This window comes from Symphodus melops (assembly GCF_947650265.1).
Source record: "Symphodus melops genome assembly, chromosome: 18".
Classification (NCBI taxonomy): domain Eukaryota; kingdom Metazoa; phylum Chordata; class Actinopteri; order Labriformes; family Labridae; genus Symphodus; species Symphodus melops.
In genome coordinates this window covers 13,335,411-13,354,491 of record NC_136708.1, presented here as the reverse complement: position 1 = coordinate 13,354,491, position 19,081 = coordinate 13,335,411, and the positions used below count along the sequence as shown (strand labels likewise).

Genomic DNA, 19,081 nt, shown 5'->3' with positions numbered 1-19,081 from the left:
TAACCTATGAAAAACACATGATTACTCCCCCTCTGTTATAAAGTCCCTGTTCTATATAAAAAGCTGAGCTGTTTAGAAACCCCTTAGAGCTTAACTTCACTTGGTCTCAACCTTTATACTGATGAAAATGTCACAGGAGATCACACATGTTCATTTCTGTTTGACACTATCAACAACCCTCCGTTGGCTTACCTCATGCTTATCAGGAGCAATAAAGTTTAAATACTCGTCGGACTCATAGAGGACAGAGAAGGCCAGCTCCAACACCTCCTGGAGAGAGGACAGAGGGAGGGAGGGAGGGAGGGGGAGAAAATGGTTCAAAGACAGAGCAGGAGACGCAGACAGCGACAGAGTGGGGAAGTGGGGAGAGAGAGCAGAAGGAAAACAAAAGGAACAGGTGAAATTAACACCACAATAATGCTATTCCAATGATATCTCCCACTCCTCCTCATGTCTTATCACCATCTGTTACATCAGCTGTACATCAGCTCAACGGGCATCAGCAAGGGAGAACTAAGAGAGAGAAATACCTTGGATGCCCTCACACTCTAGATAGAGACAGGGGGAGACGGATGATATGACTTCAAATGCATTCCCTCATTGTCTACTATTCTCTACTGGAGGAGATACATTGAACATGAAGACAAAACAGGGACAAAGAGAGCCAGATCTGTATACACACAGGCAAAAACTAGCTTGCACTGTGCATGAAATAATCATCTGATTCCTTTAAGTCTTTATTTAGAAGATGGAGAATATTTTGCAGACAAATAGCTGTGCACTCACAGCACATGAGGTCTGCAATGATTTGTTGCATCAATAGAAAATGTTCTTGATCTTCTGTTTTCTCAATGTGAACATTTGTGCTCAATTACTCTAAATAATTGATAGTAAGGGATGTGTACTTGCACTGATTTACATTGGTATGTATGGAGACAGTTTGTTCCAGTACATTTGAAAATACAAGATTAAAGAGGATAAATAACTGAAAGTTACAAGCTGAATATACAGAGCATACACATTAACTAAGTACTCGTACACATGCACTTATTATAGATTGATTATACACTTTACTACTCTTTTTTTAAAAATTATTATTGTTTTTTTAATTGGCCCTATTCAGCTTTATGGCTTTAAAAGCACTATTTGGTGTTATAAATCTAAAACTCTACTTCTCAACCAATGCTCCTTTTTAACTGGGGTGTTTCTTTACAAAATACTTCAATATGTCTGCCCTTTCCTGAACCCCCTGGTCTGCCATCTGTTTTCAACAAAATACAGCTTAATTTCATTTCCCTGTCACTGTCTTTCTTTTATATAGCTGCACAAACCTGCACCTGCTCTTTAGAGGCAAAGGATTTTCAACAAGAATTGGACCAGGCACAAATAGCATGAAATCTAATACGGTAGAAAATTCAATCCTTCATGCTCATCATATATCCTCCAGTCATCTGCATGATGCTTTCTTTAAAATGAACGTGAATAAAGCAGCGGGAGACGCATCGGTAATGAGATGAAATACACAGAAGAGCACAGATGAAAGGCAAACAGCACTTCCAGGTCAGTGCAGCTGCTGAATAACATGCATGGCTTGAGGCACAGAAGGCTTCTGAACGAGGGTAAACATTGCCCCGAGTACACCTAAAGGTACGTGTGTATTTGTTTGGAATAACTAGAAATAGGACTGACATTTTTTCTAAGAACTGCTGATGAAAGATACATTTTGAATTTTCAGACAGTGTCTGCCACCTCAGGGTGCTCCGTTGTGCCAGAATTGCTCCCGATCTGTCTTAAAGACTGCAGAGGTGACTTTGTATGGCCTTGTAACATTGAGCAATGACATGTTCTTGTGTTCTCATTCAAAAGTCTGGGACAAGCTTTCAAGGCAGCCTGCAGGTCATTCTTCTTCACCTGTGCTTACTGACAATGTAATAGAAGAGACAAAGCATGAAGGAGGCATGCTCCTTTGTCTTCAAGGCTATTTATCGAGGATCCAATATATCAGACGTGTGTGTGTGTGTGTGTGTGTGTGTTGGGGGTTTGCAGAGGCAAAGTGCCAAAAAAAAGATGTCATCATGTCGTCAGTGGTGTGATGTGTTTCCGCAGCTTAAGGAATATTCGGCAATCTATTTCTACATGATGCAGCTGATGGAAACGTCTCTCGGTGCTGAGCACTGAGATGCAAGTTATTTTGTTATTTCCCCAAGCAAATTTATGTAACTCACATCATGTTATGTAATTCTCAGAAACACGGTCTCTCGCTCGGATGGAAACACACCCATCCACCCACATTTACACACACACACACACACACACACACACACACACACACACACACACACACACACACACACACACACACACACACACACACACACACACACACACACACACACACACACACACACACACACACACACACACACACACACACACACACACACACACACACACACACACACACACACACACACACACACACACACACACACACACACACACACACACACACACACACACACCTTGTTTTGCTTTAGGGCTCCCTTCTCCTTCATGTGAGGACAGTCTTTGCCGGTGATAACAGCTTTGATATCAGCCACGGGCACTACAAACAGGACGGAAGTGAGTTAAAAACACAACACAACAACAACATCCCTGTTTTACCTGTGCCACAGCAGATGGGTGGCTTGTTTGGTCATTAAAAGTTGAAACTTTCCCAACATCTTGCCACTGTAAACGTAGTGTAAAAAAAACTGAGGTTCACACTCTTTGTCTCTTCCCTCACTCTGCTTTGAGCTCATGTGTATCCACAGGAGCACATTCTAATAAATAGTGTGAGGGTTCTAATATATATATAAATAACATAATATAATATAATATAATAAATAAAAAATAATGCAAAACTGGGTTAATAACATTATGTATTTTTGACACTCACGTTTGTCCTGCAAAGAGTCATGGGGAACTTCTCCCTGAGGGCTCTCCTCCAAATCACCATAGTGCAGGACTTTATGATTCGGAGACAGGCGACAGTACCAAAACTTATCTGTGAGAAAAAAACAAGGAGAAAGAGAGAAAGACAAAAGATACAGATTCAGAGGAATTTTGAAAAAGTCAGCGGCTGGCTGAAGACATCATGAGGGATTGCATGAGTCACCCAACAGGAGAGAAAATTAGCATGGCAAAAAAAAAGAAAAAAAAAGAAGCTGTGACAAAAAGGAAAGAAAGACGGAAAACAGCCATGAGGAAAATCCACAGATGGACTGTGACTCTCTGCATGAGGGAGGGATTTTCATGGACAACAAAACAGGCAGTTGGCAGTTAACACAGGCAAGTCGAGATTTTAAAAGGATACACGGGATCTTTTTTCTCAGAAAGATGAAACTTTAACTGTCAACCAATAAATCTTTATTTGTACCAATGTGCCATATTCATGACAAATGTTATCTCAAGCCACATTACAGAGAGCAGGTCAAGACCATACTGTTTGTTATCCTATTTACAAAGAGCCAACATTAATCCATCATGAGCACCTTTAAGCAAAGTTGCAAATGCAAGTAAAAAGTGCCTTCAAGAGGCAGAAACCTCAGAACTCCTGTTGCCTAGCCATCTGCCAACACTGTGTTAGGCTTGGAAAGTGGGAACTGACCTTTACATGCATCATCAGGTCAAAGGTCAAAAGATGATCGAGCCTTGTTAATCATATTTGACTATTAGACTTAGATAAAACACCAAACAGAAAATGTTAGCTCAAAGCTTTCAAAGAAGTTTCTACAATGAGTTTAATAATCGTGTTTCATATAGCCGAATAGGGCATAATTGCTGATCAAGTTAAGTGTTCATTATATTGGCTACTCTGATGTATAATCCTATAACGGTGGATGTCTGTTTCAGCCATCTGTGTATGCACAGCGCTTCTCCCTCCCAGCCTCCACTAACTACCTCTGCGGCCAGTCTGCTGTACTTCTTCTTCAGTCCCCTGCCAGCGTGAGCTGAGCTGGCAGAGAGTGCGGCACAGACTGGGGAGGTCCACCTGGCGTTTGCATGGGTGGCACCTTCCAACACGTAATTGCTCAAAATAGACGTTTGGCTGTGTCAGGCTGGTGCAGGGTGGCACCAGTCCACAGCAGAGCCCAGAGAGAGATGTGTGTGGCAGCTGTGGTCTTATCAACTGTTCAGCTTATCTCTCTCTCTTTTTTTTTTAATTTGCATGTGTTTATATTTACAAGCACATATGTTCTGCCTTTTGCCTGAAGTCGATCTTGGATTCCGTTTCTATTCTTGTATCACTTAATCTATAATTGTCTTTATCTGATTCAGCTGCCAGGTTTTAGATGAATGCTGCTGAGAGATTAAGCAGAATCTGCTTAAATTTCCACTTTTACTTTTGCTATAGTGCCACTTTCATACAAGATTTACTCTCCAGAGCCCGGAGAGCTGTTACCTGTCAGTAACCCTGCACTTAGACGATTATACAGGTAGTGCTCTTAACTTTAAAACAGCATCACCCTGAGCTTTCAGACAGACGCATCCCCTTGTAGTGGGCAGACAGGCACTCTGGACGGTAGAGGTGTGTCATCTGTACTGCAGTCAGCTAAATTAATATTTGATGTTGGCCCTCAAATCCCCACAGGTTGGGGGACTTTGAAATAGTCACACAAGATGCTGAGGGAGAAGCAGAAGAAGAGCGGGAGGAGGTGTAGAGGAGCAGAATCGTTGTATATTTTACTGAGAGGTAAAAGCATTGTGAACATTTTTAAAAGCCAAAGAGAAGAACACTATTACTGCGGGTTAAGTAAGCACCACCATGGTTTTGGTTTGACTGAGGTCTGCTATAGGACACTTTTATTTAGGTTTTACAAGACAAAGTGCTCTTCATGTTGATGCACTGAAAGCACAAGGATGAGAACTAAGGGTCAAAGGGTGAAGGGTAGAAAGATGGGAGTGGGTGGGTTGGATTTAGGAGGAAGCATAGGAATGTTCTAAATATTCACATCATAGGTAGTATAATATGATGGACTACATAACAGCTGCCCAGAAGGGAAGTTAAAACATGTGTGACTGACTCTCATGGTGACATAGCACAGTGTTTATTTCTTTTTAGTTATTTGTTTTGATATAAGGCGTATAGCTATTATTGGCAGCTCTGGCTCTGTTGACTAATGTATCTCCTGCTGTGCCGTGCACATTGGATTAGCCAAGTGGAGGAAAATGAAATTTGATGCTTTAATGCCTCTAAGGGAACTTGCCTTCGACCGAGAGCATTAAAACATAAATGACAAGTGATTTCAACAACCAGACACGACTGCACAAAATAACAAAAACTCAAAATAAACATACATAACTTAATCATTGCATGATTACATGTAAGGATGTGCATGTTTAGTCTAATCCATCATCACCCTCACTCGTCTGCACCAGAAGTATTTGTCAGTTCAAGGAATTATCAATTCTCAAGCCCTCGAAGGTCAAATATTATACTCAAACTGCAACACGGCCCAGACACCACTAGCCGGGGCTGAAGCCATAGACTGGCAGTAGCGGTGAAAGGAGTCTGGATTCCACTCTATTACCTGGATGTGAACAAGCACAATGAACAGCTAGCATCCAGTAGGAGCAGCAGGATTGGACAGCATTTGCTCTACACAAATTGGGGGAAAAAATTTATGCAGGCTGTTTCATGTTAAACAGACATATTGACAGCAGGGAGGACCAAAAGCTGGCAGTGCTAAGACTGCTGATGTTAGCAACACTGTTTTCCCCCAGATCATTTTGAATAAATGTTGCAAATTTGGACTTTTTTCTAAGTGATTTCTTACCTTAAAATGAGTCGATTAGTCTGAATTTAAATTTATTTTAAACCAAGTGTTAGTCACCTGACATGCCTACTTTTATGTCAAATAGGGATGACCTGTAACAGAGACCAAATAAGAGCTTGTAGCTGAATGCTCCGTGTGACATCCTCATCCTGGGCATTCTGTCCCTTCACCCCGAGGCCATGAGTGCATACTGGCATACGATGAGAGTTAGTGGGAAGACGGAACTCAAGAAACACTCACACAAGATTCATGGAACTTTTCCTAACTGTGAGTATTTTCCTCAAACCAACACAAAAACTGCTTTGTTGTGGACTGTACTGAGCAGAGGGAACCATTGCCATTTTATCCTCACGATAAATGTGTGTTTTGGTCAGAAGGTAAGAGCAGACTTGTGCTGCAATTTAAGTCCCCAGCACAATAAATCAGCACCCACTGTAGGTGGATTATTGGCTTTACTTTTGTAAAAAAGGAGGCAGAGAAATCTTGCAAATCTTTATATACACTGGTTCACTGGTTCATACGTGCACAATTAGAAAAATACTAAGCCAGTGTGCTTCAGGGGTGTCGTGAAGAAACAGCCTGCCCTGAAGTCCTTGAGGATGCAAAAACAGCTACATCTAGCGTGTAGCACTTACTATAGTCAGTCAGTCAGTCAGTCAGAGTGGTGCATCTGCAAGGTGAAGCTGACGTTACCCTACAGGCTCGAGTGCTAAATTAAACACAGTGTGGCTCATGAACTGCTTCATACACTGAAGTGTGCTGGAGAACTGGGCCTGAATAGCAAAAGGTTTGTGTTTCTTAGCTCAGTATTGTATATGGTACCTGTATATACTTGCGTGTCTGGAATTGCTATGAGAAGTATTCTAGGATCTCGAAAGTGATACTATAGTGAGCATCATCATGTTCTGAATAAAAGCCTGACATGCTTAAATCAAGCAGCAAACACCATCTGAAACTCAGTGTGGGTGATGCTTTCCATCTGGACCTCTCTCCTGCAACATGATTTCTCTTTAAATCCTTTCTCCCCCCTCTCTAACATGTCTTGTGTTTCTGTTAATCCAGCTTTGACAACATCTGGATGACAGCTGCCAAGATAAATTATAATCAGGCTTTCAAATGCCAGAAATGATCAGAGTGTGAAGAAAAAGAGCTCCTGGTTTTAGTCAATTTGATTAGACTTATTGGAAGTACAGTCCCTGCAGGGAAGACAATGACATTGACGCAATCACGACAAACCGACCCACAAACCTGAGCTTGACACCCAGTTTTTATTCGATGTTTCTGATTATGTAGACTGAGAGGGGTGAAGGAAAGTGCAAGAATTATAACGAAGGAGTAGAGGGTTCAACTCTCAGATGGATTAAATCCTTTTTGGCTGAGCAGCAGCAGAAAATAATACAGTCTAACTGCTGCTCCTCTCCCTCCTCTCCCTCCCTCCCTCTCTCTTGTGTTAGAAAAGTGGGAAAAAGAATATAAGCCTGTTTTGACTCAAATAAATTCATAGCAGAAGTTGCCACTGGGTTTTCACGCATTCAACGTTTCAAACAACTGCAGACATGTCCTCCCATTCACCACATAAAACACTGAGGTTTCTGCACGTAACTCTTACGTCTTTTCCAACATGTTCTCCATTCTCTCAAATATCACATGAGAAGCTTGCTTGTCGACATGTTTACCCTGCTTTTTGCCTTTTTGTATTCTTACATTGCTTTGCATGCCATTTAAGTATGGAGGGACAAAAGGAGGGGGAGACAGAGTGCTTGTGCTTCTTAGGACACAAAGACTTGAAAAAAAATGTCTGCATGTGTTCTGGTAAGAGAGGCGGCATATAACAGTATGTCTCTGCCTCGAAAGCTGACAGAGAGAAAACTGTGAACCACACAAGCTCAGAGCTTTAGAGATTCAAAGATATCATGTGAACCAGCCAGCCTCCTCTGTGGGTTTCTTTTTTACAAAGCAAAGGGAATAGTGCACAGTTTTTGGTGCCGAGATGGGGGATAAATGACAATAACACAAAGGAAGAGTCTCACTCATGAAACCAGCAGAGAGAATCAGACCTGAGACCTTTTTGTGTCTGTGTCATCCGTAGCTGTTTGGATGTTTGCACGTGTGTGAGTTCAGTGTGTCTCACCTTGCCTCCTGCGACTGCTGATCTTCCTGAAGCAGGTTCCCTCACACAACCTGTTGAGCCTCTGCTGCTTGATCAGCTCCATGATCTCAGGCTGGATCTTCTCCCTCAGCTCCCTGCAGAAAAAGCAGAAAAAATTTATATCTTGAAACCACAGTATTCAGGCAGTGGTAGGTCGCCAACAGCAGCTCGAAGATGCTTTACTACATGAAATCTCACACATTTCTTGTCTTGTCTTGTTAGTGTGCATTAATCATCACACTGATAGTTTCCCCTGAATTATGACTGTCAGGAGGGAACAGAGAATGCGCACAAGTATGCAATATTTTCACTCAGAAATATGTCACATAGCCTCCAAAAAGCCTGATAGCGTTTATTTATTCATGCATCTTCATGTATGTGAGCCTGTATTGCATATGAATGTGAAGGCATAATGAATTATGCATAGCATCTGCCTGAGCTGTGCTGCTTCTGCTCTCCATCTTCTATTCTTGCCCTGAAACTCGAGTCTTTGCAATTCAACTATGCCTCTTTGTCTCCCTTTCTTTCTTCTCTTCTTTCAAGAACTAAGCAGGCCTTTTCTTTTTATCCACACATACTGTATGTACCTCTTGTTAATGTCACTGACCACATTTTTGTCCTTCTGTCTCTTCCTCCAACTCTCTCTCTCCTTCGGGCAACTCCTTCTCCCTTGTCTCTCCTCATCTATCTCCCCCACTCGTCCTCGCCGTTTATGCGTTTTCCTCATCAGCGACTCCGGTCGTTACATTGATCTGTGGTCGGACGTTCACTCTTGACATCTTAAAAAAACAGCTAACTGTGAGGGCATGGCTCAATCATAGAGAGAGGGGATGGATGAGGATCCCTCAGCTTTATGGCCTCATGAGCTTTTATTCTGACAGGCAGGACTGTGAGGCTGCTCTCTCTTCTTAGGACGTAGTTGTAGTTTGCTTTAAATGGATTCTTTAAACTAATTCAGGAAATCACAAAAGGGGGCAGTCTTTTATAAATGTCGGGTTGCTACAAGGGTGAGAAAGAGGAGGCACAAAAAGAAATGTTCCTGCTTGTACAATACCTAAGACATAAACCAGCAAATTATATCCATGGAAAGATAAAAGAGGTTTTTAGATATCATTTTCACCTATAATCCAAATGTTAAGCATTCAAGTTGGGTTTTTCCTCTACTTGGTTAAGCTGCTTCAGGAGGACTTGATGCTTTTTCTACTTCTGTTTTTAAGGTGTAAGCAACTCTCCGTAACTTTATGCTTACACTACAAACAAACCATTTTCTGCTAATTATTTTGGGGAAAATGGCAAAATAATCAGATCACATCAGATGCTTAACAGGAGGACATCTGGGATCAGAATCAGTTCAGTAACTCCAGCTCCAGCTTCATTCGATGTCTAATATCATCCTCTGCAATAGTTTAGGGGCAGAAAACCCACAGCAGCCGCAGCAGGGAGCACAGAGCTCATTTTAATCTGCAGTCTGACATGCTCTGCTCATTATGCTTACAAGTCATGACTGTACTGTATTGATTTGAGGAAAATGTCCACCCTTGGACGCTGATGGAGAGAGACATATCTATCGGTGATGTGAAGCATCCTCTCAGAACAATTACTCCGTGATAAAATGTCAAAAAATATGGATATTACTTCCTGCGTCTTATTCAATTACTTATTGCTGAGTTCTTCCAGCATGCCTTTGACAACAATCTGAGATTAGGTGGGAACTTGTTGCAGAACCCTCTATTTTGGCTTGGTATCAGTATTAGAAAAGTTTGGTTTCTTACCTGATTGGTAATTTGATTTAGAGAACTACACCTTTAATAAAGCACCTTCAATTAAAAGCTTCATTAGCTTTGTTCTGTAACTTCCTCTCTTTAGTTCTTCTTTTCCTCTGGGATTAATTGCTGGCTAAAGTTTGGTCTGTACCCTTCTGATATTGATTCAATAAGTCCTCCGCTCAGCATTGATTACTGTTCAAAGAAACAAGCTCTCTCCCGGTTGAATGATTTTTCAATAGTGCTTGCTACTCCATTAAACACAGGCAGGACAAAACATTGTTCTCCATTACAGGGCCTGTATTCAGGATCAGTCAATGAATGATCTATTACCAAGCGGCCTGCCATGCTTACTAAGCTGGAGCAATTCAATGAAGCATTCACACAGACTGCTGTTTGGAGACAATCCGAAATGAGTGCATATTCGCAATCATGAGGGGAGAGCATGGGGTAACTTATTTTGGCTAGCAGCTTGATTTTGGTGAACAAACAGAAAGGTGAGAAAAAAGGCAACTGCATATTAATTGAAAAGTATTTCTTTTATCTGCCTGATCAGAACCTAAGCCTTAAGGTTAAATAACAACTTAATTATCATATTCAAGTTTTCCTGTATTTCTTCCCCCCTTTGGTCCAAACAAAGCCGTCACACCTAAAGTATCAGGAATATCTCTGAGAAGAAATTAAAATGTAACACTGAATGCGTTACATCTAATTATTCTGTTTTATTCAAGTTCTATTTATTCATCTGTTTACACATCTGTTTATGTTACCTTGTAGTTTTGTTTCATAGAGAGTGCCCATATCTGTGTATGTACCGGTATGTTGTTTTTGTATTCATGTTTTTATTTGTTGATTTTTTTAATGTATAAGCAGGTATACTCCAAGTAAGAGTTGTTATCTATTTTCAGTCTTGGAAAGCCATTGGCTTTTGTCTGATAAAGATTCTTCTCATCAGGGAGCAAAGGTCAACGTTGGCCTGGGTGGCCTCATGTGATCAAGAACACCCAGGCCAACACTTCCTTAGTCTACCTACGGTACAAATAGCAATGTGCGATGCAAAAATAGAGTTGTGGTGCAGAGAAGATGCCCACATTGTGTCTGAACTTTAATGCAGATGTAAAGAGAGGAATAATAGCAAATTGTGGGGTGCTGGTTAAGCTCAGCTGGGTTTTATAGTCGATGCTATAGCGGCCTCAGGTCAAGCTGCTCGAGTCTTTTCTACTCCCTCCTGCCATTTTTTTGCACAGCAGTATTCTAATGTGCACCAATACTGAAATACTGAATTTCCCTCAGGACCAATAAAGTCAGTCAGTCAGTCAGTCAGTCTGTCGACACTAAAATGGAAATACACAATTTGACTTGCAACTCAAAACAATCTGTCCCTCTCCCGAAGATTGTACATTTATGTAACTGATGTCTGAAAATATTTGTAAATGCTTACCTCAGTTCTTGCTTTTAATTAATTAAAAAGTATTTCTTAAACAGCTACTCTACCTTTCGTCTTTTTATGTGTTAAATGTGATGCACCTTATGTTGCATAATTGCAATGAAAGTAAACCTTGATGTGAAAATACATCCAACATGAAGTCTATCATGAAGACAAATTGATTTATAGTTACATTCAGTGCAGCATTTTGTAGCCATCTAGAGTTTTCACCCAAACAATTGTAGGAAGATGTGTGCAAGGGCTATAGATATAACATGCATCATTCTTGCGATTGATTGGTTGACTCACAGGATGGGGCGGGACTGGAAGTCTTCCTGATTCATCCTCTCGGACTGGCGTATCTTTAGGATCTCTGTGTAGCTCAGGTTCTGTAGGCGACTCTTGAACTGGTCCAGGGAATTAGGCTTGAGAGTGAGCGCTCGCATGATCTGCTCCCTTACCACCTGCATAACCTGCAGAGGAGAGGAAGAGGAGGGTGAGATCATCAAAGATGCAGGAGCCAAAGCCACTCCCCCTCCCTCTTTTTAGAGGGGTTAGGGGAGCATATCACCTTCTGTTCAGTCCCCAACAGGATTAATACAGTTTTTTCAGCCTGTAATCCAGTCTGGTGCACTGAGCCTTAAGAGGAAAAGAGCACACCGGAATAATTTAACAGCAGCTAGTCGACTGTTAGCCTCGGTGTCATGCATCAGCAAAATGCATGACAGAACTTGCATCTAATACCCCAGCAAGCTAACAGCATTAGTCTGGCTGTAGCTGCAGAAGCATGACATGAATGCTGTTCCAAGTCATCAATCCCACTCATGGGGTCTTTGTGATCGACTGAGGTGGCGGTCCAAAAAGAAAAGCACTGCACAACAACACATTCAACACATCGTGCATGTCCACATCCATTAGCTTAGTGTGAATGCATTGCTATAAGGAGGTAATTAACATCTACAGACAGAGGAAGCAAAGGTGCAAACACACATTTGATTCATCATACACAAACTAGCATCGAGAAAATTGACCACAGTCACAGACTGAAAGAACTCAGGTATAATGTTGTGTTAATGCACAGAAATTACATTTACTGGATTACCCAAAAAGTCTTAATGAAAACTACAGCTAGTTCAGACCTGATTCTTTAGGATCTAATCTAAAGCTCTTTTACTTCTTTGTACAGCTTTAAAATACATACAAGTCCTGTCCTGTTTATTCTGTGTCAGACGTACATTATTTTTTAAATTTTAGTAGTTGGACTGTTCAATTCTTTCAAACTGGCTAGCTTGTCAAATGTTGTTCAAATTGATATCTGATGAAAGATACGGTAGAAGGCACATGAATATGGGATTCATGGATTTCTTTTTTTGTCTTGGTTTTATTTACAACATTTTACACCAGTAGACAAAGAGGCACCTCTTGTGTTTTTGTTGATCTTGTCCTGTACTTTTAAAGATAATGTTTTCTGGAGTACAAAATCGACCTGCTTTCTTTTAACAGTCTCACGTAACGCTCATTGAAAAACCTTTGCTTGAAAATATAAACCTTTCTGGAGGTCGCTGTAACTCACTTTGTCTGATAACTACCTGCAGAATCTGTTGAAGGTATTCCAGCCTGCTTTGTAACCAGATACTACCTACTCATAGAAGCTTTAAGATGATGTGAAAAACATTGTCTTGTCATTGAATGATAAAGAGTCATGAATAAAAGTTGAATAAAATCCAAGTTTGAGCTAATTAATGACAGGACTACATGGTTTTTTTTAAAAACAGTAAATGAAGTACTTATTCTGTCCCCAGAAAATGAGCTGTTAGTTGACATTTTCAGTGACAGCTGCTTTCATTTAGCTTTGCACTCTCTGATTGGTATTTTGCATAATTGAGATTCTAGTGCTCGTCTAACTCTCAGATTGATTATTCAGCTTTAAAAAGGTATTTAGCCTTCACACTACAGACCTTACTTAAGGAACACATGACAATGGCTGATGTATACTATGAATCTATCACCTGTGACTTGCAGGTCGTTGCAGCCTACTGAGACATTCTATAATATTTGGCCACAGAAACTTCACTGTGCTTCAGTCAACATTTTTCTGGCCATGTTGAACAGAGCCGTTTCAGTTTTTGCAGACGATATGATTCAGGACGTGACAAGCAGCTCTTATTAAAGAGGAGTCTTATTAGCAACCTCCTCTGCAGATGCTGATTCACTGGATCAGTTCAAACTGCGGCGACAGAAAGAAATTGAACAGCAGGGGAAAAAAAACTATTTTCTCTTCTTTTGTCTTTGAGTTCACTCTGCTTCGCTCATTGCTGCTTGTCTTGTTGATGAAATGCTTGGAAGACACTGAAGTATTTCTAGTCTTTGCAAAGACTTTCCTCCACAACACGTCGGCTCAATGACAGACAATACAAGTGTAGGAGGGTTCTGTGTGTATTTTTTTCTGCTCACACATACACAGAAAAGTTGATACATTTGTTCATGTTTTATCATAATTGAATTGTTCTTGACTTCAGTACTAATCTGTTTCAACTGTGCTCAACAAACAGCAAAAGCCAGCGAGCCAAGATCCCAACCAAAGTCTTATGTAATTTTTGTTTCTTGCTGTTTGTACTGTGCAGCGATTACTCATCAACTTGCCAACCTCTGAACTCTCGCTATTCAGACTTAGCCAGGGGTGAGAGCAGTGAAAAAAAGAAAATCAGAAAATGAAATATAAACAGCAGAAACATCCATGCAGCACCAAAAAAGAAAGATGATAGTGGACAACTCTGTTGAGAGTGGCAGAGACTTTAAATCTTGTTGAAAAGTGATTAAGGCTGTAAAGTGAGAATACAGCAAAATGTAATTAACCCTATTTCTAATTATACATCTATTTTAACATTTATATACTCGCTGTTCAAGGAGTCACCCCTGGTTAACACCCTTTAATTATGGACATTTCTTTTAGTCTGCAATAAAAAAAAATTTTCATCACAACTGATATCCATGTATGTCTAGGGAACCATTTGATAGATGTGTGGGGACAACCAAAACAGAATGCCCACCAGGTTATTGTTTTGGAGGATTTTATATTTTTGGCTGAAATAGAGGCTTAGAGTTACACCATTACAAAATGAAGGATTTTATTTTTCTATTCATGTATCTGTCCATCCCAAAGCATCAATCAGTTAACACATAAAGACCATGTCCATGTCATTTCCACTACTTTTATTCACAGCATAACCTATCATACATTTCCATACACATGCCTGTAATGCTGATGATTAAGGCTCAAATTAATGTACTGCATTTTCCCATCTAATATTAAAAGGAACAACATGAATAGTTTTGATAGTATCAGTTTTAGTTGATCCATTATGCCATTTCCCAGAGTTGCTCAATTATTCTATGAATTAAAAAAAAAAAACAGCAGTAAACTTTTTTGGGCGTTGAGGTTTGTACCCGAAGCTCCTTTCAAAAATCTCAAAGGAGCACCCTTCTGTTCCTTGGTGACTTTTTGCCATCCTGTCCTGATGTTTCTACATCCCCAGGGAACCATCGTTAAAATACCTTGTTTGCAGTCATGTCTCCAGCAAAAAAAAATAAATAAAAAAAAATAAAAAAATTCTGTTGGCCCATGTGGCTGCACTCCTGCTAATTAAAAACGGGAATATTCATCACATTTAATACGAACACATGGTCCTTTCACAACAGGGCAGAGAGGCAAGATGAATATTTTATCTCCATCCTTCTTTTTTATGCGCTGACTGCTCAGAGAACACCTTGGCAGAGGTGAGATGACGTCAGTGCTAAAATAAACTTTACTGAGCTCACAATCAAGACACTTGGCTCTGTTTTGTCCATTTGTCATCTTAGAAGGTGTCTATAAAATCTGAAAGTGCTTTTATTTCTACTTAGTCTAAACTGTTTAAGATTTTTAATTTCCACCTTACTTTTATTTGTTTTGCTCTACACTGTGCATCACACTTATCTCATTCAGACCACACACGTCATTCTTTATTGTAGCTCAAGTTACGGCAAAGCAAGAGTCAGCAGAAGTACCGTAAATTCCGTACTATTGAGCGCACCTGGATATAAGCCGCACCGGCTAAAAATAAGTAAATAAATGTATTTGTACATATATAAGCCGCACTTGATTATAAGCCGCAGGTGTCCACGCTATAACAAGAGCTATTTACACAGACGTAGGCTACCGGTAACATCCGCAAATACTGTAGCGTCCGTACGGACGTTAAAGGACGACGAGAGCGTTCAAATAATAATTTTTAATAACCCGATCACTGTCGGCCGTGACCACGCCGTTTACAGCAGAGAGCAACACATAACTTGCCGTAACAATCCAACTCTCTCTCCCAGCGTTCTCTCATACAGCCACTCAACACGTTCTCGCTGGTGCATTCACTGACTCTCCACATAATCGGAATTATGAACACATTATCAACTACTGACTTTACAACATGAACCGTTACAATACGAAGCCTAGCCGACGGTGTCTGTAACACGGCTGATGAAAAAGATGACCGTAATATATTTCACAAGAAAAAGTCCATCCATTCACTGCCTCAGAATGACTTCATTACTCACTTCCTCAGTCTCTGTTGTCGCTGTCAGTGTCATCTTAACGTGCAGCAGCTCTGTTAGCTTCTTTGACAGCCAGGTCGATCGCCTTTAACTTGAAAGCTGCATCATATGTATTTCTCCGTGTGTTTTCCATCATGAGGGTGCGTGCATGAAGCGCAAAATGACTGATATTAAGATCCGACGTGACGAAGTCAAATGTTTTTGCGGCAGAAGCTCATTGTCCCCCATAAAAAATCCATGCATTAGCCGCACCGGAGTAGAAGCCGCAGTGCTCGAAGTGTGAGAAAAAAGTAGCGGCTTATAGTCCGGAATTTACGGTAATTAAACAGCATCCCATGAGCTGTTTAGGACAGGAAATAAAGAACAGGCCACACTGACTCGTCATCCTCGCTCTCCTCCAACAAGACAGTTGGGCAGTTCTTATCTCCCGGAGTTGCCCCGCCATCCATCATCCCAAACCCACCAGCCGTAACAAATTACCGTCCCACTATAGCTGTCCAATCAACAGTCGCCCCTGCTCCATTTAACAAAGGGGACGCTAATGACATCATTTAACAGCTGTCACTCAAACACAACTCAAGCCTGCTGGTGGAATCTGGAGATTGTGCAGCAGAGGCGCTTCGGTGGGCAAATAATGCTGCGGTAATCACAGAATAATGACTCTGCTGATACTCCCTGAAAGCAATCAAAAAGTCAATCTCACGTGGTGAAATGGGAGCGTAGTGAAGTGTACCACTGCATCCAAAGCCTTGAAGAAAACAAAACATGCGCACATACAAAGGGGAAGCGTTCACACACATCTAAGAGTAGTAGAGCACACAAAAAGTGCACATGTTCATTTGATGAGCAGGAGGAGAAGGACAATACAGGGACTCCATTTCCCTGCTATTGAAATGGTAATTACATTCCCCTCCCCCTGCCACCATGTCCCATGTTCAATTAATAATTATCTCCTTCACAATTCACACCATGATGTCTTTCAAAATAAAGCAATGCCACAGAGATGGACATGAAAGGACGCCCATCTCTTATCAGACTGTACACAGAGGAGGGCTGCAAAAGGGTTTGAGTAAGTCTGGACATGACAAAAATGATTAAATAAAGGTGCAAAAACATGTTTTGGGAGTGTGAAATCCAGAAAGTGGCTGAAAAATGATAGATCCGACAGAAAACTTGGTGCAGAATTGTTATAGCTACCTTTGCATTTAAGCTGTTAAAGTGTCACACATTTATATACAGATAACTAATAGATAGAACTAATAGATGAATCGCATCAAAAATAGTTGAAGTAGTTTTATTTAGTAAAGCTACAGGCAACAAGGTCTTGTTTACTTCTGAATTTCTGTTACTGAAGGGATAGTGACACTAATCTATGCCAACAGGGCCAACTGTGCCGCCTTTTGCTCTCCATCACCCCGCCATCTGTGTGAGAGGACACTTTGGGAGATGCAACAAAACATGAAAAATCCCACACACAAACACAACACATTCACAGTCTGACACACACTGCAGTGCTTTAAGGACTTTATATTGGCTACAAAAATATTATTCTAAAACTGCAGTCCATGCTGCTCTGTGTGTCAGCTCTTGTTTGTTTCACAATAGTGACGGTGACATTGATTTTTTTTTGTACGAGATGCCAATCTGGTCAGGGGTGAAATTTCAAGTCAAACTTTACCTCCACTGGTCTAAAGGTAATGCCGTCAGGAAGGATGGTGACTGTCAAAACTGCCAAAAAAGATATGGATCACATACAGTTACATTCAGCCTCAACAGCAGTAAGATTGTTGAGAAGCGAGATCTATACTATATATGTCTAGGGCAGAAGCTGTTGGTAAATTTACAGTCTAATCTGAAACTTTTTCTAAAGAAAAGAACAATAACCCTCGATAAGAAACACTAGATTCTCTCTGTTATGCAACTACAATACTTAACCCAACCTTAATCACTGTCCAAACCTTATCAGAAGCATTTAACATCCACATACAATTGAGATGAGCGTCACCTATTGAGACCAGAAAGGTCAACTGACCTTGGGCTTTTTCCTCCATGTCAATCGTATCTCCGAAAGATTCATTTTCAAAGTATAACCGTGGGAGGAAGATCGGGCAGTCTACTTAAGAACGGATGATCGAATGCTCAGCTCTTTATGTATGTACATCGGAGTGTTCCTGGGTTAAATATTAAACCCTAAATTACACTGAAGGGCATAGCCATTGGTCCAATAGGTTACATCAGAGTGACAGGTTAACAGGTAAACAGCATCTACCATTGGTTTTAGGTTTGCAAAAGGTGAAAGTTCCGTGTAGTGCAGCACGATCCAAGTGTTCAGAGGACTCAAGTGTAGAAATCACAAACCACCTTTTGATACTAACTTGATCACCGACTCAAAACTGAAGACACTGGTTGAGCTAATGTTTTGAATAAGAATGAAATGAGAGTGCTATCATAATGCCAATTCATTCTAAATGGTATCTCAGACATTTATAGGGTTGCACATTTCTACCACTGCTTAATGCATTGTTCAAAATGCCGAACAAAAGACAACCGTAATGCTATTTCATTGAGAGAGAGGAAAAGAGGTAAGAGGCAGATTATATTCAGTATATTCAGCTCTTCTTGTTAGACTCTCCTGACAGCCCTGTTATAGCTTCTTGTTAAGCCTGCTGAGAGCAACTAAGTGGAAAGGCACCACTTTCATCCATTAAAATTTCAATTATGTATCTTCACCCCACGGCTCGAAATGTAGGAAGTCTCTGTATCTCAATAATATAAAATAGAGTGGTAAGGGGTAATGTAAGCTCTCTGGTTTCTTAGTAAAAGCCTTGGGGACGTGTTTGACAGCGTGACTGCACCACAGGGAACAGCATGGAGTGTATTATAGGCAGGACATTGTGCACGCTTTAACTGTTTAAACACCCAAACTATTCCATGTACATGTTCCCATATTTCTATGCACAGACCCACACACAACACATCTGCAGGCCTTCCTCCATCAAACCTGTGCATCCTTCCACATGACTGATGCGAGCTGGACGCCGGCTGTTGCTGCGAGCTGTTGTGTTGCCATATTTAGAGTGCTCGCGCTGCATGCTCAGACAAACTGTCAGAGGAGCTCTTTTTCAACAAGCAGGGTGCTGCTCAGCACATATGGATGACTGGAGAGCAAAGTCACCAGGGAAATCGTCACTTACTCTGAGTCAAGAAATGCTGATGAAAGCCAAGTGCTGACCTTGGCTATTGTGCAGCGTTGCATTAACGAGTGTTTTATTGTGACAGTTGTTAAAGGAAATATGAACATTCAGAATTTGTTGTCCCAGAGGGCGATGAGTAGATT

The 19,081-nt window shown here is 40.9% G+C and overlaps 2 protein-coding genes across 7 annotated transcripts in view; one reads left to right on the top strand and one right to left on the bottom strand.

Annotated features, from left to right (window-relative positions):
* elmo1 (engulfment and cell motility 1 (ced-12 homolog, C. elegans)) overlaps positions 1-19,081 on the bottom strand; it is a 97,676-nt gene that overhangs the window by 1,865 nt on the left and 76,730 nt on the right. For all 6 annotated transcript variants that reach the window (XM_079368578.1, XM_079368580.1, XM_079368582.1 and 3 more), the window contains 5 exons: positions 11,467-11,630; positions 7,951-8,063; positions 2,939-3,046; positions 2,523-2,605; positions 193-270 (listed from right to left, as the gene is read on the bottom strand). In XM_079368578.1, coding sequence (XP_079224704.1) covers positions 193-270; positions 2,523-2,605; positions 2,939-3,046; positions 7,951-8,063; positions 11,467-11,630 — 546 coding nt within the window. The remainder of the gene's footprint in view (positions 1-192; positions 271-2,522; positions 2,606-2,938; positions 3,047-7,950; positions 8,064-11,466; positions 11,631-19,081) is intronic.
* cd164l2 (CD164 sialomucin-like 2) overlaps positions 1-19,081 on the top strand; it is a 102,379-nt gene that overhangs the window by 34,166 nt on the left and 49,132 nt on the right. The window lies entirely within an intron of this gene.